The 24,814-nt window shown below is 38.1% G+C and overlaps 5 protein-coding genes across 6 annotated transcripts in view; all 5 read right to left on the reverse strand.

Moving 5' to 3' along the window:
- Positions 1-15,493, reverse strand: part of LOC108103833 (high affinity cGMP-specific 3',5'-cyclic phosphodiesterase 9A) — a 116,266-nt gene extending 100,773 nt beyond the window's left edge. The window contains exons 1-2 of the mRNA XM_017209520.2: positions 14,811-15,493; positions 2,438-2,496 (exon numbers count right to left, since the gene is read on the reverse strand). The gene's annotated coding sequence lies outside the window, so the exon portion shown is untranslated. The remainder of the gene's footprint in view (positions 1-2,437; positions 2,497-14,810) is intronic.
- Positions 15,494-15,658: 165 nt separating this feature from the next.
- Positions 15,659-16,935, reverse strand: LOC108103838. The gene has a single exon (XM_017209527.1). The coding sequence runs from the start codon at positions 16,838-16,840 to the stop codon at positions 15,809-15,811; it is 1,032 nt and encodes a 343-aa protein (XP_017065016.1). The 5' UTR covers positions 16,841-16,935; the 3' UTR covers positions 15,659-15,808.
- Positions 16,936-17,036: 101 nt separating this feature from the next.
- LOC108103835 (atypical kinase COQ8B, mitochondrial) lies at positions 17,037-19,392 on the reverse strand. The gene is made up of 2 exons (XM_017209524.2): positions 17,760-19,392; positions 17,037-17,706 (listed from the first exon to the last, which is right to left on the reverse strand). The coding sequence occupies exons 1-2, from the start codon at positions 19,220-19,222 to the stop codon at positions 17,154-17,156; spliced, it is 2,016 nt and encodes a 671-aa protein (XP_017065013.1). The 5' UTR covers positions 19,223-19,392; the 3' UTR covers positions 17,037-17,153.
- A 203-nt stretch (positions 19,393-19,595) lies between these two features.
- LOC108103839 (probable FAD synthase) lies at positions 19,596-21,751 on the reverse strand. 2 transcript variants are annotated; one of them, XM_017209528.2, is made up of 3 exons: positions 21,568-21,751; positions 20,622-21,244; positions 19,596-20,126 (listed from the first exon to the last, which is right to left on the reverse strand). In XM_017209528.2, exons 2-3 carry the CDS (start codon positions 21,180-21,182, stop codon positions 19,827-19,829), a joined length of 861 nt encoding a protein of 286 aa, XP_017065017.1. In that variant the 5' UTR covers positions 21,183-21,244; positions 21,568-21,751; the 3' UTR covers positions 19,596-19,826. The 2 variants fall into 2 exon arrangements, with proteins under 2 accessions (XP_017065017.1, XP_017065018.1); XM_017209529.1 differs by lacking the exon at positions 21,568-21,751 and adding an exon at positions 21,309-21,461.
- A 251-nt stretch (positions 21,752-22,002) lies between these two features.
- LOC108103837 lies at positions 22,003-24,096 on the reverse strand. Its single transcript, XM_017209526.1, has 2 exons — positions 23,650-24,096; positions 22,003-23,241 (listed from the first exon to the last, which is right to left on the reverse strand). The coding sequence occupies exons 1-2, from the start codon at positions 23,816-23,818 to the stop codon at positions 22,379-22,381; spliced, it is 1,032 nt and encodes a 343-aa protein (XP_017065015.1). The 5' UTR covers positions 23,819-24,096; the 3' UTR covers positions 22,003-22,378.
- Between the last annotated feature and the right edge of the window lie 718 nt (positions 24,097-24,814).

Raw genomic sequence — 24,814 nt, forward strand, 5'->3', positions numbered from 1 at the left:
AGGGGTGGTGGTGGTAAGGAGAGGGCAGCGAGGTAGCTCAAAAACCGAAACCAAAATGCAAAACGTGACTTTTCCCAGAGCCGTCGACTGAGGCGCTAACTGCCAGACTTGCTGACTACGGCGGACTTTCGAGACGTACGAACGGACGGAGGGACAGCCCAGTTTTGTAAATTTGTTTGCCTTTCCTTTCGCGCGCGGTCTTGGCAATTATTAGCGGGGCAAGTCAACAAGTCAAACGCCGTGACAAAAAACTCTGTGGGGGTGGGGGAAAGCCATTTCCATTTTCATTTCCATAACCATTTCAATTTTTATCTCGCTGAAAGTAGAACCCTTTTTGATATCAATAAGCGAGAGTATAAAGGAAATCCCCAATTGACTGATTTTGGTTTGAAAGATGGAAGGTGGGAAAATCAAAATAGATGAGCCTTGTTACCGGGGTTTCTTTTCACAGATAGTTTGAAATTTTATTTGTTAAAATTCATAGAAAATATAGGAAAGATTTCTATAGAGATATAATAAAGATTCAGATTAAATTTGACTAAGTAAGAATAGATTTTAGCTAAGATTTATTTATTTTTTAGAGATTTTTGAAAATTAGTTACATTTTTAGTAATTTACTTTAGCTTAAGATATGCTAAGATTTTTGTTAAAATATTTCTTTAAATGGGTTTAAAAATAAGTCAAAAGTTTAACGAAAACTTAGCATTTCTTAAGCTGAAACTTTTTCAAAAATCTGCTTAAAATTCTGAAATATTTGAAATAAAACAAACTTCTTTCAGGACTACATATAAATTCTCTCAAAAATTGCTAAGAAAATCTATAAAAAAAATACCCCGATTTCCTTTCCATACCTTCGCTTCGAGAAGATTCCTGATTGTTTGGGAAATTTATGGACTGCGGTTCAGGGATTGAGAGCTGAATTCCTTCATCTCCTCCAGTTTCATTTGCAGAAGCTGCTGTTTCATGCATATTTATTTATTTATTTATTTATTTATAAGCCGGTTTGGCTTGGCTCTCTGCTGACTGACTGACTGGCATATTGTATTTGGTTAATTGAAATTGATTTCCCGCTTTGCCAGGCCACCTGAAGGAGACTTTCTCTGATAAAAATCAATTTCAGTTTCTTAGCAAATTGCATAATCGCGGGGTGTTGTTTGGTTTTTGGTTTTTAGACTTAGGGTTTTTGTATTTTAGATTTAAGGCTTGTGTTTTGGTTTTCGGAAAACTTGAACTAAACCACAAGCTGACCGAGTTGAAGTATGGGTGGTGCAGATTGTGGGTGGTGGTGGCTCAGTTCAGCTCAGTTGAGTTAAGTTCAGTGGTGGTGATGGTGCTTTCGAAGTGAGTTAAACCGCAAGAACCGCTGACCTGCTTACTTGAGTGCTGGACACAAAGTGGGGGCCATATTGTTTGTGTGTGCGTGCAACATGCAACACCAACTACCCTCCGCTGTGACGTCAATGAACACGCAAGCAAGCACCCCACGCTGACAACAAGAACAGCAACAATGCAGCAAAACAGCAAAACAGACACACAGCCGACAATAGCAACAGCAACAGCAACAGAAATTGCAACACAGCAGCAACATTTGGACAAAGACAGGGGCGACAACAATGGCAAAAACTTCGGTGAAAATGCTATGACAAATGATTAAATACCAGGGGGTTGGGAAAAAGAAATGGGGAAAAGTGTTTAAGGGGGGTAGAGCAGTTAGGGAAAATCAACTACAAACTGACTTAAAGTTTGAACTTTTTACCTACAAAAACTCAACTTAAAAGTTAACTTTTTTAACAATCATCAAATATTCAAAATAACATATCATGCCTGTAATCCTTTTCACCATCCATTAACCCTTGTCTGCCCTAATAAATATAATTTTTCTTGCTACCTTTTATTATCACCATAGGAGGTATGCCCTGCCCCATCATCATCTCTCACTGTCACAAAGTGAGGACTTAATCAGATGTATTCAAAGCGAAATTCCATAACGACCTTGATAAATGGGTGTATTAAGGTGCATTACCACCACCCAATGAACTCGATGGACGAGCAGAGTATTTGGTGTTATTGTGGGCGCAGCAACTATGTCAATCAGCGGGTTTTACTTACTTAGCGTATGCATTAGCCGAACTTAATTAATTACTTTGTCCGCGCGCGTAATTACAAAGTCAGTTTTAGAGTGCTTGGCGGGGGGGGGGATGAATTGTCTTAACCACAAAACTCAATTCAACTTTTGGTCGAACCGCAATCGAAGACAAGTTAAGCGTAAAGTTTAGCTATTGAGAGCGTTTTGTATTTAATTCAATTGATTAAATTTTATGCACAATGTAAGGGGTGGGGGGATCGAATTTTATAGATATTTCATAGATACCGATAACAAACAGTAATTGCCTTTGAGAGGGTCCTTAAATCACAAATGTAAACGACGCTTACTCACCTCTAAGCTATTTTCCAAGATAGCATCATCGAATTTGATAAACCCCGTCAAGGTGATAACTGCAAAAAAAGTTAAAAACAAAAAAAAGGTAAAGTTAAGTAGAGAGAGAGAGAAAAACAGAATGTGATTACAACGGCCAAACAAGTGTGCAAATAGCTATCGATTCTATTTGATTAATTGTTACAGACAATCGAAAATGTAAACAATATGTTAACAGCCCCCGATTATCGCACACACACGTTATGTGGGCTTTTTGGTGGGGGTGGCAATTCAGTCGAGGCCTCTATAATTCCCGCGGTAATTAGACCAACATTCCAGTAGTAGTAGTACACTAAAGGTTTTCAGAGAGATAAAACCAAACAATAGCTCAGCGCTCAGCTCAGCGCACAATGACAATAAAAGCATAGGAAAAAAAAAATACAAATTTAAAATAAAAACATAAAATGTAGAATACTAAAAATAAGAAAGGTAGAGAAAAACCCCGTTTGGCGAGTGCCGGCGACGATGCCGGCGTAATTAAAAATTTCTTATCAATTCAAATTGTTAATTGTTGTGGCTGGCTGGATGGCTGGGTGGCTGACTGGCTGGCTGGCTGGCTTATTCTACACACAGTAAGTGCTGTGTGTATCTATATCTATTGTACATAAATTTATATGGGCAGACATACGGTGCTTTATGGGGCTGAAGGCGAAATATGAGGGACTAGATCGATAAACTCCCCCCCAAAAAAAAAAATCCCCTTAATAGGGTAAAAACCTGGCCAAAACTGCCGTAAATTGTGTAACAAAACTGGGCAAATATCTTCATTTCAAGTTGGTTTCTCATGGTTTATCGTTTAGATATATTTCATTTGTGATATAAATATATAGTTATCGATTAAAGCCCTTTGCTAATTTACATTTAATAACCTGTTTCGCTTCAACAACTTCTGAGAAAAGGTATTTTGAGGACACAGATTGGGATTTGGAATGCCCAGCGCCCAAAATGCAAATCAAAATCATAATGTTTTTCTCATTTTTATAGCTAGGTAGAGCAGGCTGGCCAAACTACATATAAAGCATAAAGTTGGAACTCTACAGTCAGCCAAAAAAAATATATCGATAAGTTGTATAAAATATCTTTAAGATTTGTGTGTTTTAAACTTAATATTTGGACTTAAAATTCATATTATAATAATTTTACAAATATTTTATCCTTAAAAATATCGAAAATATACGTTTTTATGTGTATATCGAAGTAATTGTTTATCGATAAACCAATGTTAATCAATAACAAGCTTATGAAGCTAACCAATAGCTGTAAAATCCTCTCTGTTATTGCATAGTAATCCTAAAAGCCACCCTTCTTATATCTCAAACTGAAAAACAAACTCATATTTTCTCAGTGTAGTTTATAGTGTGGAATATTAGTAGCCTTGTCTTTGGCCCGACCTCAGAACTCAGTCCCATACCCGAGGCTAGCAAATTGAGCTGGATGTTTTCACTTGCCATTTCCGGCTCTGCAACAACAAACCACAATTTCTACCTCCTTTCCCTCTACCACCCACAAACACACACACACAGAAACTATCTAACGTACGGTAGGGAATGAAAATGAAAATTTAGGAAGGACATGGCATTGTTCCGATGAATCCTGTTTTGTGGCCAACAGTGAGACCATGAGAGGTCCAGTCGTATTCGTTTACCATAATTACAATCATCATCTGCCTGTTATTGGAGGACTTATCGCCTAAAAGGGTTGAAGGGGAGTTGAAAATGTGCCTGGAATTGGGGGGATATTAAATTAATTCAAAGCCAAACGAATGGAAAACGCTTACAATTTACATGTCCACTTATGGCAATTTCAGATTACATTTGTTTAGTTTTGTTATTTAATAATAGGGAGAAGGTAAATGAAAGGGCTATGAAGTAATAGGAGATATCTGATAAATCTGATTTCCGTTGAAAGGAAAGTTGTGATTTTGTTGTGATTTAGATTGTTGTTTGTAGAATTTGAGATAATTGAGATACAAATTGATTAATAGTTATTAAAGTAAATTGAATTAATATGTACTTAATGTTTATGTTGGTTTATAAAATCAATTTATAGGAAATTTAAACAAAGTTTAAGCACTCTTTTCTTGCTATTAATTAGAATATATTTTGGCAATCATTTTGGGAATTTCGGGAATACAAAACTCAGCTTTTTGACAAATCAAATTTGTGCTTTAAAATTATTTTTCATAATTTAAAATTCCATAAAATCCGTTTTACAGTCTTAGCTGGTGGCTTATATCAATCAGAACTTCCTCAAGCTCCCCCAACACTTGTAGTTCTCTTTGGCATCGCTTCGATTTTATTGGCAATGACAATAGCTTTTTGAAATCACTTTGCGATTTTTGTTTAGTTTTTTCCTCTTTTTTTTTCTTGGCAAATTAATGCCAAGGCACTTGCTGCCAACATGTTGTGCATGCAAAAAGATCTGTAGATCGTTATGGGATTGGAATCGGAATGGGGGGAATTATACAACTTCGATTCCAGAGCGGCACGCGACTTTGCGGCTGCGCATTTGAATATAAAAAAAAAGCCAAAAAAAATCAAGCAAATTATTTGGTCAAAAATAATGCCAGTCATGTAGCGACGTCAGTGTGTATTTGTTGGTTTTATTCGTATTTTAGCCGTATTTTTCAACGGTTGACAAATTGAGCCAAAATGATAAAGCAAGCGTATAGGTGTTAGCTTCTTTTTTTCCTCACTCAGACGAATTCTTCTGTTAATGATCACAATTCAAATTCAACGTCCGCATGTGTGATCCAGACTTCTGGGTCTTATTTCTTTATGATTACTTCCATTAACGACAAAATGTGTCGCTAATTGGTTGGATTCGATATATATATTTATGTATATACTCCAATATTAAGTAACCGATAGACCATGGATCTCTTAACTATATAGCAGCAAGCCTGTTTGTCTAAAGTAAACAATAGAGAAATAATAAAAAAATGAGAGAGAAATAAGATCCAAAGCATATTTGGCCCAAATTAAGTTCTGTTCAAACACCGTTCAAGAACCTGTTATTCAAAAGCTGTTGACAACTTGTTGCCAGCGGGCAAACAGCGCTAACATTTCCCAAGAATGCGAGATCACCTGTTTCCACCTCCCACACACGCACTCTGCACACACACACACACACTTGTCCAAACCATTATCCGTATCTTTTATCTATATCTTTTTATTGGGGATATTCCTTGAGGCAGTGTCGGCTTTTTGGGTTTTGAAGTGACTGCGGGTAAACATCAACAGGAATCATCAAACACAATCCCATCCATCTAAATTTCAACAAAATCCTGACATTCCGCAAATATTTACTCCCACATTTCGGTTATGCCGGACTGCTCTTTCTGATCTACAAGATATATATATATGTCTATATACGTTTGTTTCTAGATCTTTATTTAGAGGTAATAAGAAGAAAGATGAGGGAAAACCTAAGCAAAGGGTTCGATTTTTGAATTCGCTTTGGCTTGCATGTCTTATGGAGCGATATATTGATATATTCCGATAGATTTATCGATATATGTTATATATTATATCACTCGAAATAACTTAGGAATAGGTATATATAGTCTAATCGTTCTTAAATATTTCTTTATATCGATAATCCGATATATATTATCGATATGTGTTATATATTATATCACTCGAAAGAACATAGGAATGGGTATATATAGCCTTATCTTTCTTTAATATTTCTTTATATCGATAATCCGATATATATTATCGATACATGTCATATATTATATCACTCGAAAGAACCTAGGAATAGTTATATATAGCCTTATCTTTCTTAAATATTTCTTATATATCGATAATCCGATACATATTATCGATATATGTCATATATTATATCACTCGAAATAACTTAGGAATAGGTATATATAGCCTTATCTTTCTTAAATATTTCATCTTTACTGGTTGTGTATTGCATTTCTTATATATCGATAATCCGATATATATTATCGATACATGCCATATATTATATCCCTCGAAAGAACTTAAGAATTGGTATATATTACCTTCTCTTTTTTAAATATTTTTTCTTGTTAATTTAAGTTTTGTCTTTCGAAACCTTTTCTCCTTCAAGTCTTAAAAATATCTTAATATTTAAGCAAGTCGTAAAGTCATTTCTATATGTTTTCCGATTAATTTATAACTCCTATTAACTCTAGATAATAGCCCAAATAACAGATAGTTCGCATTTATTGGATTTATTGCCATATAATTTAGATTTAATGAGCTTACTATCGCATGGCCCTATTTTGGATATATTAAAAAGGCATTTCCATATAAAGCGATATCTTTCAGTGATAGAATCTACACTACAAGTATATCTTCATAATTAAAAGTTAATCAAGCTTATCTTATTTGCTTTCCATAACCTTCCAAGCCAACTTATGTTGACGAATAATTCATTTTTTTGATCAAATTGACACCTATTAGACCGACCTGGTCAATATATATTTGGCTATTTATCACTCGGATTTCTTATTCAAAGCGAAGGCTTTTCAGAGCGTGTATCGTATAGTGTAAGTACGACGTAGATGCGGACTGAAACCCTATATATATATGTATATATATATATATATATCTAGTTCAAATTCGATTCGCAAACAGGTCGGCGACAAGACATTTGTTTGATAAAACGTTATCGGCCAATTGGGGGGTCTCTGACACCCGAATAATGTTGCCACAATGGAGTGGTCTGTGGGGGGAGGGTGTGGGGCCTGGGAAGGGAAATCGACGATGGAGTTGGTCTAAATTTAGAAGTCTTTTTTTTGTCTTCTTTTCTTTTGACAGACCATCGTAGCGTTACGTTGATAATACGATTGTTTTCTGTTTTTATTATTTTTTTTTTCTCTGTGTGTATTTTTATTTTTGGCAGCCAGTTTTTGCCGGTTATTGGCCAGAAACTTGTTGACTTTTCTCTCTCCTTTTTCGATTCGAAGACTGCACAGCACGTGCAAGTTGCACTTGTTATGCGGCGTCAGAGGCAGAGACGTCTTTTTCTCTTACCCCACTTGGAGATCGTTATTGCTCTTCGGGTCTTTCTCTTGGGAACTCTCTTCCATGGGCATGACCAGCAGTTGGCTTGTTTGTTATTCTCATTTGCGGGCAAAGTCCACCGAGTGATGGCAAAGTTCAACGGCAGATTTGAACTTGATCTAAGCTAGGTTTTAGCCCTAAGGAAAAAGTCTAAAAATAAGAGTTTTTAAGCTAGGGAATTATTTGGTATTTGTTTATTTTTTAAATGGGAAGAAGGAGGGACTGTCTTCAAAGAAGTAACTTCTTAAAAGGGAAAAATATAAATAAATTAATATTAGGCTTAAAACTTTCTGAAGTTTTTAAAGAACTCAATAAGATTCTTCCCCTTTTTGTCCTATCAAATCTTTGTTAAGATTTACCCAAAATTTATATAGGACTAATTAAGACTATTTATATGGTAAAGATATATTATTATTATGTACCAAAAACATATTTTCCAAATTAAAAACCGATGTTGGAATATACTTTTAGTTCCAAATTTTCCTTAAATATTTTTACAAAATATTTCTGGGGACCTCTGAACTCTGTAATCTTTATCTTCTGAAGGGTGATTGTTTTGATATTTCAAAGAATAAAATTCACTTTCGCACCGCTTTTCTGCTCTCTTTGAAATCATTTTTCCCACTTTTTCTTTTTTTGAACTCTCCGCTTCGGCGTTCTTATCAATTTATTACGTTTTTTTTTTTTCTTCTTTCTGCTTACTTTTTATACTTTTTGTTGTTGTTGTTGCTGCTGTTGTTGTTGTTGTTGTGTTTTTTGTTTTCATTACGTAGCACTGATATGAGACGACCGGGCGTAATCAAGAGTCAAAGCCAGTCCCCCTTAACCGCCGCCCACTAAACCACACCGCTGCCACCCCCTCATTTTGTTTGTTAGGAACGACCTTAAAAAGGCAGCGGCGCCGGTGGGTAAGTGAACTTTCCTTAGGAATTTTAGTGCCTTGGCAATTTGGTGGCTCGATTGCATTAATTGAACTAAAAAAGAAAACAGAAATCAGAGCCCGAAAATCTTTGAGTTTTCTCTGCTAGAAACGTGGAAATATGAATTCGCTTTATGTAAGTCGCCGCACCGCGTTGCCAGCGGAGGAGACTGCACCGATCCAGAGTCACGAAAATAGCAACAGACCAAACCGAACCGGTTAAGAAAAAAAGGTAAAAAAAACAAAAAACAAAAAAAAACAACAGCAAAATCCAAAAACTATGCGGCAACAGGTCCGTAATATGGAGCTGGGACGATCGGAAAGCATAAACTACACTGAGGGGAAATAATTTTTGAATCGATTTTATAATTGTAAAATCTGAAAGCCTTGCTCTGAAATTACATATATTCATAATGTAGAAAATATTTTACTGATTCATCACTTTTTTTGACCTACAAAAACCTTCTTTGTTTGACTTTTATGCTGCTTCACAGAAATGTTCTTTGTTATAAAAATAATCAAGTGAGTAAGTTAGCTGTTACACACATTTACTTCTTTAGTTACATTTCTTATAAATTAATATTAATTTTTTTACAAAAAAAACAAATTAGAAATCAACTTGGAAGTACTATATAAGAGTTTAAATAATACCTTCATTATAGATTCAAATATCTGACTTTTCTCTAAACAAAATTTAAATTTAATCCTAAAAGAGGCAAAGGTTTTAGTACACTTTTTACTAAAATATTAAACATAAACAATAAATAATTTATAACTAAATTTCCACCCACTGAAAGCTTTGATATTTTCGCCCAGTGTACGAAATGCGAAATGTGGTTTGCTCCAGTCTCTCCCGACTGGCCTCCCAAGACCCCCTCTTAAGGTCGTCTGTAGAACGGAACCCCGGCGACAAGAGTCCCTGGCCAAAGAAAATAAAAGACAAAAAAAACTCTATATATATATATATATACAAAGATATAGGTATATATATATAGGTATAAAAAGCTGGCAGGCAGCAACCGGCACAACAGCTTTGGCATTGCGTTATGCCAAGGCAAATCGCGATCATCATCGAGCCGGGCTTTATGCCAATGGAGGAGGAGAACACCATGATGACCATCTTTAATATGATCATCATTATTATCAATATCATTATTATCCATATCATAATCATTATCAGCATCATCGATGACGCCGGTCGAAGAATGCAACGAAAAACGAGTTTTCCCATCCTCAACGTAGAAAATATATATGAGCACATCGCAATGCGCTCAAGTTCACCAAGATCGCAAGATCGGAGGATTGGAGGATTGGAGGATAGGGATGGTATGGTATAGGTAGGATGGGGGTATGTGGATTGCATGTGATGTGCCTGCCATCTGTTGCCTGCTCGCAGGCTAATGCAGTCAATTATGTGGTACATAGGCGGGCAATCAGGTTTAGGTTTCGGTTCGGAATCGTTGATGCAACAGTGATTTCGAGCACGGATTTTAAAAGGAAAATGTAACCTATATATATTTATTATATATATACGAAATAGGATTTCAAGAAAACATAAAACATTAAAGCTGAAAGAGGAAAACCTGGCAATAATCAGAAATAAATTCTGCAGCATTAATAAGCCCAATTTAGCACCCAACATATCACCGCTTCCATTCAACAGTGTTTGTGTTAGATAAAAACCGACGCTTTCAATCGACTTTCCCAATGACTAAGAATATATATCCTATATAATATATATTATCTGAACGTCAAGGTAATTAAACAGATGATTTAGCCTAAATTTTTCATATTTGCCCAATATTTTTGGTAGGCAAAAGAGACTTCTGAGTGCCTCATTGTTTAAACATTTCTTTTTCCTTTTTTTTTTTAACTAAAAAGTATAAATATGAGCAAAATCTAAAACGTATTGGCCGAAAAGAAGAACAATTTATTGTTATTAGTATTACTAAGTAATATTTCGGGAATAATTTGGGATTTTGTTTTGTTTCAGCTTTAGGTTTGTTTGTTTTTCTTGGTGCGGTTAAATGCAAACAAAACATGAATTTTTATTTACCATTTAGCCAACACAAATCAGCAGATATATATTCATATATATATATATATATATCTGTTGTATACATAAAAGCACAGACACATCTGAATTTATGAGAATTAAATTGTAAAATTGAGACAGCATATGGCTTAAGTGGCAGCAGAAGGCGGAGGTATTTGAGGGATTGATTAGTTAATTTTACAAGAAGAAATTTCTAAGGCAAAAGACTAAGTAAAGTTAATATAAATAGAAGAACTAGTTTTACATTTAACAGTCAAATTTTTTATTAATAAGCTACTTAAGTTCATTTAGGGGTATCCATAAGTCGCTATACACATTCTCATAGATATATTTTGAGTATCTTTGGCGCCAGCTATCTGACCACATAAACCAACAGCAATAATAATAATAATAATAACAAAAACAACAACAACAACAATGTCATCAGCAAGGCACTATTAAAAACATAATTTATCAACAATTTACATGCCAAGTCCAAGGCGTTTGTTAAGTGTTATTAAAAAATTACAAGCATCGTCGACAACAAAGTCTATGTGGCAACCAGTATTATGTATAAGTATATAGTGTTAGCCTCCTATGAATATGCAAGAGGAGTTTCCACTCAAGTTGCAAGTTGGAAATTGCAACAACAACAACAACAACAACATATACTAATGATACTGGTCCGAAAGGATCCACAAGTTTCAATTGCTGATCAGCAATTATAGAGTGCAGATGGCACTAGCCAAGAATTTCACAATTACGAATCTTCCTCCGAGATTCCAAGAGACCCCCAGCAATTATCGATGGGCAATTTGTGTCCGAATGTCCGATTGCCTGAAGAACAACAATCATATCATATACAACATCTCAATTCGATTGGTAAATTTTGTTGTTCTTCGATAGCCAGAATAAATAAACAAAGATCCATTTGCATGGAAAATTTCGCTGGCGGGGATAAAAGTTTCCAAGAAGTTTCACTTATCTCTTCAATGGAATGGAAAAGTTTACAAAAAAAAAAAAAAAGAACGAAAGAAAGAAAGAGAATCTTTGTTAGAAGATTTATAATAATCATTCGCAACGTGTGCGCAGCATAAATTATATCAGCACCTCTTATCGTATCTTACAGTTGGTATTTTCGAAAGATATTTGCAATTTTCAAAGAACAAGAAAAAGTTTAAATACTTTTCAGGATTCTTTGTCTATTTCCAATGATCTTGAACTTATTTTTCATAGGTTCTTTAGATAGTTCTAATTGATGTAACTTAAAGAAGAATTAACACTTTTTTACTTAAGTAAATTCTTCAAAAAAACAGGTGTTAAGATTGTTGAATATTTCCCCAAACGAGACTGACCAAATTTGGAATATCTTATCTGGGATCGCATTCTTTCTAGCCAGCCACTTGACGAGCGATCGCTTCTTTTTTTGGTCTGAAGAATTTGAGTTTTGAAGAATTAAGAACTGAGAACTGAGATTTGTAGATTTTAGATTTGAGATATCTAAAGCATTTGGCACGTGGGTGACCGGCAAATGCGGAAGCGTCACTTGACGATGGCCAAATATGCGCCTGTAAAAAGTATCTGAATCTCAATCTAAATCTGTATCTGTGTGGCTGTGTAGCTGTTAGTGAGCATCTGCAGTGCCTCATAATCATTCAAGTGGGTGTCTTCAACATGAATGAAATGGAATTGGAATCGGAATTGGAAGAGCAGCAGTAGCAGCAGCAGTAGCAGTAGCAGCAACAGCAGCAGCAGCAGTGGCGGCCACAAAAAAAATCTCGTTTAGTCACTTTGCGAAAAGCACAAAACAGAACACAGCACCGACACAAATGCAGATACAAATATGTGGATGTATCTTCGCATCAGTATCTCTATCTGTATCTCTATCTGTATCTGTATCTGTGTGTGTGCCTGCAGAGCAATCGAATCAAGAGACAAACTGGGTAATTGGTTCATTATATAGTAGAAGCCAACGACATCCGCTCGTTAATGTAAATTACACAATAGTTTCGAATCATTTTTTCTTTTTTTATTTTTGTTGTTCGTCTGCGCTTAATTTTTCATTCTACATTTTTTTTTTGTTGAAATTCTTTGTTTACACAAGGAGAAACTATGAATCGATATATGCTAATATGTTGTTATCGAAAATATCGAAAAATATGTTATCATGTAAAAGAAACATACAAAGTTAGGGTTAAGGAAGAAGCATATATCTAAGTCATTTGGAACTCTACAAAATAATTGTTGCCAAGGAAGTTAGAGAAGAATTAGAAAATAATATACAACTAGAGCTGTAATCTTCTGGCCTTAAGGAATTACGGTAGACATAAACGAGAACGTACTCAAATTATAATGGAGACTCCATGATACAGCTAAAAAATGTTTACAGAATTCCCTGGCGACAGAAACTTAAGAGGGTTAGCCGAAATTATGGCAGAGATAAACATATAGATCAACCGTGATTTCAAAATTCCTTAGACAGCAATATCTTGCTGTCTTTTCCCCACGGAAACTGAAAGCCTTTGGGCGCTTTTGGGATATATAAACAAATAGATCAACCGTGATTTCAAATTTCCTTAAGATCCTGCCGAAACAGCAATAAGGTGATCTTTTCCCCATGGAAACTGGAAGCCGTAAGCCGCCAGAAGAATTCGCCCATGAAGAAGATATATGCATATGAATAATAATCATCAAATAAACAAACTGCGAAAAAGGTTCCAAATTTGTTTGTCCAGTGATCTTAAATTTCCCTGGAGGGGTCTAAAAACCATAATTTCCCCACCATAATCCCGCCCGATGTAAACACACTGGGGTCTGGGTCTGGAAACTTTCCGTTAGTCCGGTGGATCGGAGATAACGGCGAAATAATGCGCAGAGATCGCAGAAAAAAATTGGAAATATAATGGGACATTTTTTTTTTTTTGTTGTTGTTCTTCTTAAGTTCCAAATACAGAGTCTCTACTGTAGTCTAAATTTATTAAACAATTATTTGACATTTTTTTTGCTATTGTTGTTGTGTGTTGTCTGTGTTTTATTTATTATTCTTTGCCCCTCAAAAAAGAAGAAAGAAGAGAGTGTCGGCGATCGGCGATCGGCAAAGAGCGAGAGTGAGGCGACAAAAGAGAGACGGTGATAAAGAGAGGGAGGGAGCGGCGGACTGATAAAGCACCAGGAGCAACAACAATAGCAAACAAATACAATGCGAATTATCAGTGGACTGCGTGATATGATTATCAAAAGGTTTCCCATTGCTGTTGTTGCTGCAGCGGCTGCTGGCAACGGCATTTCTCAACATATATATGTATATACCTCTCTATATATGTATATATATATGTATATATATATATATGAAGAAATACATAGAGCCCACACACGCACATTCCAATACATGCGAATTTGGAACAGTTTATTCATCCAATCCATATATAATTAAGACGTTTCCAACGTGCTTTGATAGCGACCGAATAAAAAATAAACGAAGAAAAAAAAAAAGACAACAAACAACAAATATTTAAAGAAATATGTAAACAGCCAATGCTGAAAAAATATTAAATAAACTTTATGCTAAAGAAATGTTAAACAATTGAGGAAAATAAATACAAGTTTGATCTTGCTTTAGACAACTGAGTAATCAGTTAGAATTAATTGTGAAAACTGTCAACTACCTTTTTATTGAAGGTATTTTTCAAGTTTTTCTAACTGTTTTTTCATAATTTTGATCAATGAGATAGTTACCTAAAAAGCTAGTTTCACTCTAATTGCGATGCTATCCTGTAAGAACAGTAAATTCTTTATCCTAAGAATTCTTAGTTCTTTGATTAGTTAGCACTATTAGTTGGAGAAGAAAGGTCAGACTAACGTCAAGCATTTTGTTATCACATTTTAACGCTTCTTTCCATTCTTATACTTTCTTTAGTTTTCCATTTCAAAAGGAATAGTTCCTTTTCACCACACAGCATCGTTGGATTATTCCAATAATGTAATCATGGAACACCTCTAATGCAATACATGCACTAACGTAGAAACTATTTTTATGGAGGGTTTACTTCTTGAAATATGTTAGTTTTTATGATAGAAATATAAATATTTTTACCATAGAAACTTAACCTAACGAATGAGTTAATATTTCCTTGCTTTTAATATTAGTAAAGATCTGTTGGGGGTTATTAACCCCTACGAGCCCCTTTTGACTGCGCCACTGATCATACTCTCGCATACACACGCACACATACAGAAGTCGAGCAACTCCCACAGTTCACTTTCATTGATAAACTCGGCTCTTCGCTCTTCTTCTTCTTTGTCTTCTTTGCCATGCAAATCCAATTGTCTGCTACTTACTTTATTTTACCGTTGTATGTGTGACATCAATCAGCATCACTTTGTTGTTGTTGTTGTTGCTGCCACTGCTGCTGCTGCTGCTGCCGCTGCTGTATTATTTATTTATTTTTCTTTCTTTTTTCGTGTGTTTTGCTCGACAATTGAAGCTAACCAACATTAAACTATAACTTCCTCACAAACACACACACACATGCACTGCTCGATCTTTCTCTTGCACTCTCAACAAAAACAACAACACGAAAAAAAAAAAAACAATTTATTATCATACTAAGTATAATGATATTTTAATGAAACTATAAGATTGTCGCGCACGTTTAAATATTGAAATATGCGCGCGCTGATAAAAAGGAAAAGATATATATTGTACTTATAAAACCGGGTAGTTTAGTAAGATTAGTTTAATTTATTAGTTAGTTTTCTGCCAATGAAAAGAAACCTTCGATCACCAGCACTCTTATTTATCATTTAATTAACTAATCAATGAATGATTGTAGTTTCGAATTCTTTTATTCCCGAAATTTACTTTAATTTTTGGGGATTTCTTTGAATCCTGTGCGATATTCAGGACTCCGGAGAGATTGTCTTATTCTTCCGCACAAATTTGTAAACTAACTGCAAAGTATCCGTTATCCGCGCGCGCAGCCTTCCCGAATCGCGACATTTACCAGTGTGACCTGATCACAAGATCACAAGAAAAGTAGCTTACGTCGTATTTCGCTGCTAGAGTGGCCGTCAGCAGCGCTCTGTTAAGTGTTAACATATACTCTACTGACTGTTAAATGCAACTAACAGAGAAAGAGAACAAAAAAAAGAGAAATTGATGTTATTTAACGGTAAACAACTGATTCCGTTTGATTTTAAAACTTCATTTTGGAATAAAAATCATTTGAATTCCATAAATTTTGTATTAGTCTTAACACAGATTAACATATATTCATTTCACTGGCCAAATAACCGATAACTCCGGATTTTGTTTAGAATCAAGGAAGCATTAAGCATTAAAAGGTTTTGATTGGATTATAAAGCATATACTGCATTTTGCCGTACCAAGTTTTCGATACGGGCGGAATAACTATGGGAAGATTGAGCAGATCACCCCGGGAGAATTTGACAGTGCGGAAGGATCGACGCTGCCAAACATTTGCCCTAACAACAACTGGTCGGCCGGAAGTATCGTCCGGACGTTGGTCACTATGTCCATTGGTCGAATTAAGGCTACCTTGGCGACGAGAATTGGCCGACGATCTGGTTATGCCCAATGGTGCCAGGCCCATTTCCATTACTCGGACTCGCATCAATAATTCTCTTATCGCACCAAGGCATGTCTCGTTGGTCGACGTAATCTCCTTGTAAGCCCGCCTCTTGTACTCCACATAGTGCAATCGGGATTGAGTACGCTCCAGGATCTTCTTGTACGCCTCCCTCAAATCACGACCCATCCGGAAGAGCTCTCGCCAACTGGCATACAGTTCCTGGGCATGTCGAAATCGCTGAAGGCATTTGCCCGCCTCCAGTTGTTTGGTTAAATGGAAAGATTCGACTTGGTCATGCACCTGGCGACAAGCTACGAGATCAACGTGTTGCCGTGAAAATAAACGATCCAGAGCCAAAATCCGTCCATTACCCAACTCCGAACAGCGAGCTAGGGCATCCAATTGCCGGCGGATGCGTAGGTTATTCCATTGCAAGTCTCTAACGACAGGATCTCTGCTTCCATTCAATACCATCCAGCGAGAGTCCTCCGGTTCCAGGCCCACTTTATCTGCCTCCGCCTCATCTTTTAACACTTCTATTTTCATGATCTTCTCGTACGGATCAACATCCAGACTAGCCTGCATTTCATCCAAAGATCGATTCATCGCACCTATCTCACGTTTCATATTCTCCCAGTGAATCTCTTCCGTCCTAGGTGTCTCCTCCTCAAACTCCTCTTCGCCTATCAAATCATCCAATTCAATCACATCTGGTTCACAATCATTATGGAACACTACGTCCATTTTCCTGGGCTTTACCTTCTTATATTTGGCCATGTTTGGTCTTAAAGGGAGAAGTTGAGTGTCTCCTTGGGCTATAAACTAAAATGTTTGGTGTAGAAATGTTACAGCTTTTTAAATGCCTACGTTTTGAAAAGAATCTGAACAAGACCTGACAACAACCAGAGCTTAGTTGTTCAACGAATCCACTCCAGGCAATATAGTTCCCAGCCAAAGATTACCAACTGAGCTATTACATTAACATCTGTAATCGTTTTGCAAATTGCATTTACAAAATAAGCGCACTTAAGTGTTACTACTAGGATGGGGTTAAAAAAAAAAAAAAGGGAAGGGCGACCACTACACCTCTCTAGTCCTTGAATTTCCCTAGGACAATGTCCTTGTAGAAGGGAACACAATTCATGCGCACATTAAGTCTCGCGCACAGCAGGAAAATGCCCGAAAGCTTGCGATGAATGGAGTAAATCTCCTCGGGCGGGGGACACAATCGATGCGCCACCATTGTGGGCACCAAGGCGGCCAATCTTTCGGTGGTATTCTGCTTGCCAAAATCAAACTCGCCATCATAGCGAAAGATCTCGCCGAGAATCATCACGGCATCAACGTGGGCTTGTTCCATTTGCTTGGTCTCGTAGCCCGTAAGGAAACCCATTTCACGAGACATCTCCAGGACACCCTGTCGATTGTCTTCAGCTGCGCTCATGATCACTTGACGATAGTTACGGATGAACTCGTGCCGGTAGAAACGCGTCGAACCGAAATCGATCAGCATTAGCCGGCGACTGGGCGCATCGTAAAGGAAGTTCGACCAATTTGGATCCGTCTGCATGCACTCGATCTCGAATAGCTCACGCAGGCAGAGCTTCAGCACGGAGGCGGCTATGTGGGCACGATGTTCGTAGCTGAAAGAGATTGGGTTTAGTAAAATGGCAATCTCGAAGGATGGTCTACTCACCTTAAATCGAAACATTTGTCGAGAGGAACGCCCGGCACCAGTTCGGTGGTCAGAACACTGGAGGTGGTCAAATCACGCACCACCCGTGGTACATAGTACTCAGGATAGGGTGAAATCATTTGACGGAACTTCTCGGTGTATTCCGCCTCGCGATCGTAGTCCACCTCCCATTGCAACTCCCGCTTGGCAACGCGCACCACGTTGTCAATGAAGAATCCCTGGGGAAAGACGTCCCACACCTTGAGCATGCCCACCAGATTATCAATATCACTCTCAATACTCTGGGCAACGCCGGGATATTGGATTTTAATGGCCACATCCATGCCATCGCTAAGAGTCGCACGATGAACCTGGCCAATGGAAGCAGCAGCGAAAGGTTTGTCCTCGAAACTCCTTAACCTCTGGCGCCAATCTGCCCCCAATTGGGTGTTCATCACCCGTTCCACTTGCCAATCGGGCATGTAATCCGCAGCCTGGCGTACTCTCTCGAAGGCCTTGGCCAGCTGAGGCGACACCACGCTGGAATCTTGGATACTCAGGATTTGTCCGATCTTTAAAGCAGCTCCTCTCACTTTGCACAGCGTATCAACGATACGTTCGGCATTGGCGGGACTCAATAGGGCTTCACGCATGGTGGTGGATCCGCCCAGACCCAGTGCACCCTTGGTTAGCTCATTAAGGGTTCCAATGCCCAGACCGGCGAACAGACCGCCAAAAGAAGCCATTCTGCCTATCCGGGAGGAGGGAACTTTGCGCTGTTTTGCCACTTTACTCAGTTCCGGAACATCTATGGCCTGCTTTTGATCGGTACTCGTGTTTTTCACCTGCGTATCTGGTTCGTGCTCCTCTGCCTTTGCTCCAGCCACAAAACGCAGGACATTGTTGACATACTCGGTGTCCTGGCTAATGATTCCCGGATCAGATTGTCCAGCTTTTGCCTCCTTGCCCTTTTGATTGCCTGGCATGGTTTGGCTGCTTTTGGTGGCCGGGGTGCGCAGACTTATGCTGCGATCTTTATTCCTTTTTGAAAGGATTTCCTCGAACTCCTTGAGCGTTATAGAGGATAAATCTAGATTAGCGGCGTCCCAATTTACTTGATTTTGTGCTGGGGCCGAAGGTTTCTTGCTAGCGCCAGTGCTTGATGTTGACTCGGCAGTAGTAGACTCCTCGCGGGATGTCTTTAATTTGATCTCCAGCAGAGAACAAATTCCTTTGGCCACCACGTAACCCCTTTCACCGGTTTCTTGAAGGGAGTTCTGCAACTTTTTCAGCTCCTCAGTTGGATTTTTACTGGAATTCTTGACCAGCTGTGATGTGTGCGCAGCATTCTCAGCGATTAGCTCACGAATGCTTGAGTTGCTCCAAAGATGACGACCGTGGGCGAGATGCTCGCGCCCACATGCCTCCACCAAAAGCCGCAATCCCCGCAGCAGCGCCGCCACATCTTGAGCGGATCGCGACATTGCCACCGAGGAAATACTGGTTTATGTGCGTCTCTCGCGTGGGTGATTCACTGATGATCTCCAAATTACGTATATTACGTAAAAATATCAACGAGAGCGGTCAAAAAAGTTCAAAGAGTCGCGCAATGTTGTGAAAATGCGGTTAAAATCAGCTGTGAAATCAGCTGTTCTGGCCATATCAGTGTTGCCATTTCGGAGTTTTTATCAATGGCATTGCTGACATGTCATTGATTTCAAGCTTGATTCAGCTATTTCAAGCTAGAATGCCAAAAAGCTAAATTCAAAAATAAGCTTTCATAAACTTAATGATGCAATTTCTGGTATTCTTAAAATGTTTACACTAAAAATCTGGTTCCTACAAAAACCCAGTAAATCCTGCTTAAGTGGCTCGATGACAGAGCCCACATATTTATTCAGCAGCCTAGCTTAGGACGTAAAAAACAATTTAAGATTAAGTCTTTACACCGAAATCCAAATCACAAGGGAATATACATATCTATATACAAATTTGTGACTAACTAAAGTCTAAGCTATATAAAATTGCACTACAGCCACGCGACAGGCACTGCTCTTCGTTTTGGGATTTCAAAAAGGTATTATTGTACTACTTCCTGGGCAGGCGACCAGCACGTTCTTGAGTGGGATCCGCCAGCTCCCAGGCGGGTCTATAACCATCCGGATTACAAGAGCATTCGGAATTGGTATCACAGTCGCACTGAGGATCGTGGCGTCTAAGATGCGGATTAGGAATTGTGTTGGAACGATTGCCAATGGAGGTATAGCCCCGATCGTACAGACTACAGTATGGCACCGAATTCATGTGGATGTAGTGCCAGACATCGTGATATCCCCATTCCAGCAAGGGATTCAGACGCATCATCGGTGGCCAGTCGTTGTCCGTGGGCTGAAAAAGAAAGATATTTAATATATATACAATTATTCCTAAAGAAAAACTTAAAAATATTATGAAATCCAAATAATTTTCAAGTTTTCGAAAGGATTTTTTGTGGTTACCATTCCCAAGTCATTAACCTTGTGGGGTTCTCAAAAAACCATTAGTTATAAAAGAACAGGCTCTACAGTTTTAATAAAAATGATAATGAAAAACGGTAATATGAACTGTGGTTCACGTGGAATTAAATAGATTATTTTAAAAGATACTTGAGATAATTTTACGTACTGGGTTAAGTATACCCTTATCTGTGATATAGAAACATGACATATGCAAAATATCAAATCAGAATGATAGTTCTAGAAAAGAATATACATTCTCATGAATAATAGTGGTAAACTTTCAATACCAATAGATATGCTTTTGAATATACTAATAATATATATCAAAAAGCTAATGAATAGACCAGCTGGTTGAGGAAAAAGGGGTACATTTCTTTGGCTTCACCTGCATCGGCGCCAAATGCTGACAATAGGGATCCGTGTTTCTGCTGCCCACGAAGACGGCCTTTATCCTTGGCATATCCGCCGCCATATGGGTGAGTGCCTCCTTCAGGGATCCCTCATATTCCACCAACTCCACGCGATAATTGCGAACACAACGCTCAACGAAATCATCGATTTCGGCAAACGAATCACCAGATTTGATATACAACATGGGAATGTCACCGCTGGAGATGTTCTCCTGGCGAAGGAAACGCATGAGGAGGTCAAGTAGGACGGTGCAATCTTTGCCACCATTAAAGCAAAAGATTAACTCCTCAACGCTGTATATAGTTAGGGTGTTCGTAAAGAAAGCGAATGCCTTGCGTTGCCTTTCCTCGATTGCCAATCGATCCTCTGCTGATATTTCCTGGCCATTGGACGAATTTTGAGAAGGACAATCCTCCAAATTGCCCGACATGATTCTTTTTTCCAAAATCAAATGCTTCTTAGTGACTGTTTTGGTGGATATTATCGAATTAGTTGTTGTTTTTGTGTTTTTTGTAATTTGGCGGCATTCGTTCATGTTGTTAAGTGGGAGGGACCCTAGCAGGAGCCGTGGCTGTGTCCTGATGATGATGTCACAAGCTGTTTGAGTGGGGAAAGACACAAAATTAATGAAAACAAACAAAAACTTTCTATTTGAAGTGACCTTGTGTGTGTGTGTTTGTGTGTTTTTTATATAACTTTGTAGGCCAATAAACTAAATGAAACTTATGGATTAACGTGGTAAATGCTTCTGCGGTTGACGGACAACTGATTTGGGTTATCAACCAGCCAAAAATTACATCACTTCGTATCGGAAAAGTAAGCACAACAAAAAAATATATAATTAAAGCAAAACCTCAGGTCCGCACACACACACAAATGCAATTCAAACACATGGCAGTCACACATATGGAATAACTCACCCAAAAACGAATATATTTGTTGGTGCTACTGAGATTACTGCCACATTTAACTACTTTCCCATAGGCGACAATAATGCAATTAAAGCATTTTGTTAATTGTTATTCTGTGCCAGTGAATTTGCTCTGCTTTTAAATGCAACAACAAAACGAACAGCCACCACAACAACAAATGCTCGAAGCTTCGCGGACTATCGAAATATCAGCTGTCCCCTTACAACTATCGATCAAATTTTATTAGCGCGGAAAAAAGCTAGAGTTTTGAAAAAATAGCTATGTTTGCTAAAGCACATAAACTTAATGTGTAAATAGATACATATTTGTAAAATTTGCATTAAAAATAAATGCAAAAAATCAAATTTATTTAGAAACAAATAAGCTACCAATTTTAAATCTTATAACCAATCTTCCAATAATTGCCGCTCTATTGAAAGACAATTTTAAAATTGTTTTTGTTTTTATTTTACAAATAACAAATTGGTGATTTTGTGTGTTTAACAACAACAAAAAGCGCAATAAAAATACGCTCTACACATGTAATAAATGGGCACTGTTGGCGTTACTCTGGGTGTGTTTTTCTCCTTATCGTGCTTGCGGTTTCTACACAGAGAGAAAATATCACTCAATTGGATTGAATTTAAAAGCTGTGTCATACAAGAATGACCATTCTACAGATTTCATTACTATCAAATCAAATTTAAATACATTTTTCAGAAACCTTTACATATAAATATTTTTCGAAATGATTTAAATACTTTGGACTCATTATATTAACAACGATAATATTTCTCCATGTGTATACATTTTCCCACAATTAAACATCGATGTTATCCAGGACATTATCAATGAGACCGATGACTTTCTGGCGAAATCGTCGATTCTGCTTGCCGTTCATTTCCTTGAGGTACGGATGCAGGCTGATCAGAAAGGAGTAGTCAGCATCCGGTGGCGAAGGAATGGGCAGGGGAATGGCTCCCGATCCACCTCCCAAACCTCCGCTTAAAGCTCCCCCCAAAGCTGGCGTTGCCGGCGGTGGCGGTGGTGTGGTTAACTTATGATGATGATTTAGATGATTGAAATGATGACTGCCATTGCTTTTCAACCAATGGGTCAAGTCCGTGCAATCCATGTGGTTACCCAATGCAGCGGCAGGTACTGAGACCAGCGATTGAAGGTTCACGATCCTGTCCAGCTGGGCATTCGAATTGGGATTAGAAATCTGAGAGGGTTGCTCCACTTTGATGGCTTGCAGGCGCAGCGGCAAACAGGCGGTGGGCTGCTCTTGATTCTGTTGTTCCTGATCTTGCCTTGCATCATCCAAGACCACACCATCCACCTCCTCCTCGGAAACCTGCACATCCAACGGCATTTCGCTGTCACTTTCTTTGGCCTCCTCATCTTCATCCTCTTCTTCCTGCTGCTGCTGTTGTGCATCCGGAAATATGGTTGTTGTGTTGCCTGGTTTTCGGAGCACCATACCAGCCGAAGGATTGCCAGTGGCAATACCCGGAGGGAGCTGCTTGTGGCAGGATCGCGACTTGGTGTAGGGGATCAGGAACTGCAGGTACTTGGACAGGTAGTATTTGCGCTTCCCACGGCCGGTTTGTGTGCGTGCCAGCTTCAGGGATCGGAGGAAGCTGCTTCTAATGGTCCGCCATCGCTCGCGGCAGTTGCGCACTGGAAAATGAATATAGTTTGGTTTAAATTAATTGTATAAATGTCGTTGCATTAAATTGATCAACTCTTTCAGTTCTCAGTGTAGTGCAATTGCCGAGCAAAATCAAATGACAAATGCAAAGGCAACAGTAAACCGAAAAGCAAATGCAAAAGCAGCAACAAATTGCAAGTAAAAACTGTGCGACACAGTGACACACCTATACAAATGCAAAAACAAAATAAGAAGAAATAACGAAAAAGGAACAAAAACAATTGCACACTAACACAAAAAAAGCTTGCATCATAGACACACACACGCATAGCGAAATGAGCACGCAATTGGCGGCGGCGGTGAAGAAGAAGAAGGAATCAGGCGGAAAACAATGGTTTTCTTTCCCACTTTTCATTTCTTTAGTTTTGTTGTCTTACCCGTGTCCTTGATCTCATTGGCCACCTGCTGCCACGCCCTCTGCACCTCCTCCTTTTTGCTATATCCCGGATGTGTATAATTCCACAAACATGGCTGATTTTCTACGAACTGCACGAACCGCACGTTATAAACCGGATCGTCCTTGCGAGCCATTGTGACCCAGCACATTGCCTCTGTCCCGCTCACACGCACTATTTTGTTCTGCTGCCCGTTAACTCTTGTGCTAAACTAACGGTATATCATTCAATTACACGCACATGCAGTTAAGTCCAGGGGCTTAGTAGCAAAGGGGATCGAAATGAATAAAAAAAAATAATCAAAAAGGGGATCGGGCGCGCCGAAAAGCAACAACTACTCGCAGCGGACGCGCAACCAAAACTGAGCGTTAAAATCCAACTGCGCGCAAATTGCAAATTGCATATAGCAAATAGCAACAAAAGCTGCAGCGCAAACACTTTATGCTGGCAGAAAACAGCAGCAACAACAAGTGGTAATAGTTTTTCGAGAGGGGGCATCTTTTCTAACGACCAGCAAATGCCCTACACTGAAAAATTAGAAACATTGTTTTACATTATGAAGATCGATTTAATGCTATCCAATACATATGAGTCTTGTCGGATAATCACCTCACATCTCGTTTTTAAACGTCTGGAAATGTAAATAGAATGCAGTAAATTTATATATGTATTTCAAAACGAATTTCCGATACATAAATTCCGACTTATTCGATATACCCAGAAAACTCCGCGATTACCGCATATCGAAAAAAATCAACGGCATACAACAGCTGCAGTGCAATAAAAATTGTATAAGCAAAGCAATTCAAATGCAGCACTTGCAACGTTTGTGTGCATGTGCCTGTGTACGTGTGGGTGTTTGTGTGCGCTTGTGTGAGATAAAAAGCTCCGGAGATGACGTCACAGGCTGCATTTGTTGCATGCGATGGAAATTTAAAAGAAACAAAAGCAAAATCAAAAAAACAAATACAAAAAAAGAAGTACAGAATGTAAAGCAACATTCTTCTGCAAAATATGTTTTTCTAAGAAATTATTGCTCATTTATATGTAAAAAGGATCATCATCATTAAAAACTATCATTTTAAACAGGATCTTAAAATACAAAATGTGTGTGTATTTTAAAAAATATTTCGGCTTGAAAAACGAA

The sequence above is a fragment of the Drosophila eugracilis genome, unplaced genomic scaffold (assembly GCF_018153835.1).
Source record: "Drosophila eugracilis isolate 14026-0451.02 unplaced genomic scaffold, ASM1815383v1 contig_408, whole genome shotgun sequence".
Taxonomy (NCBI): domain Eukaryota; kingdom Metazoa; phylum Arthropoda; class Insecta; order Diptera; family Drosophilidae; genus Drosophila; species Drosophila eugracilis.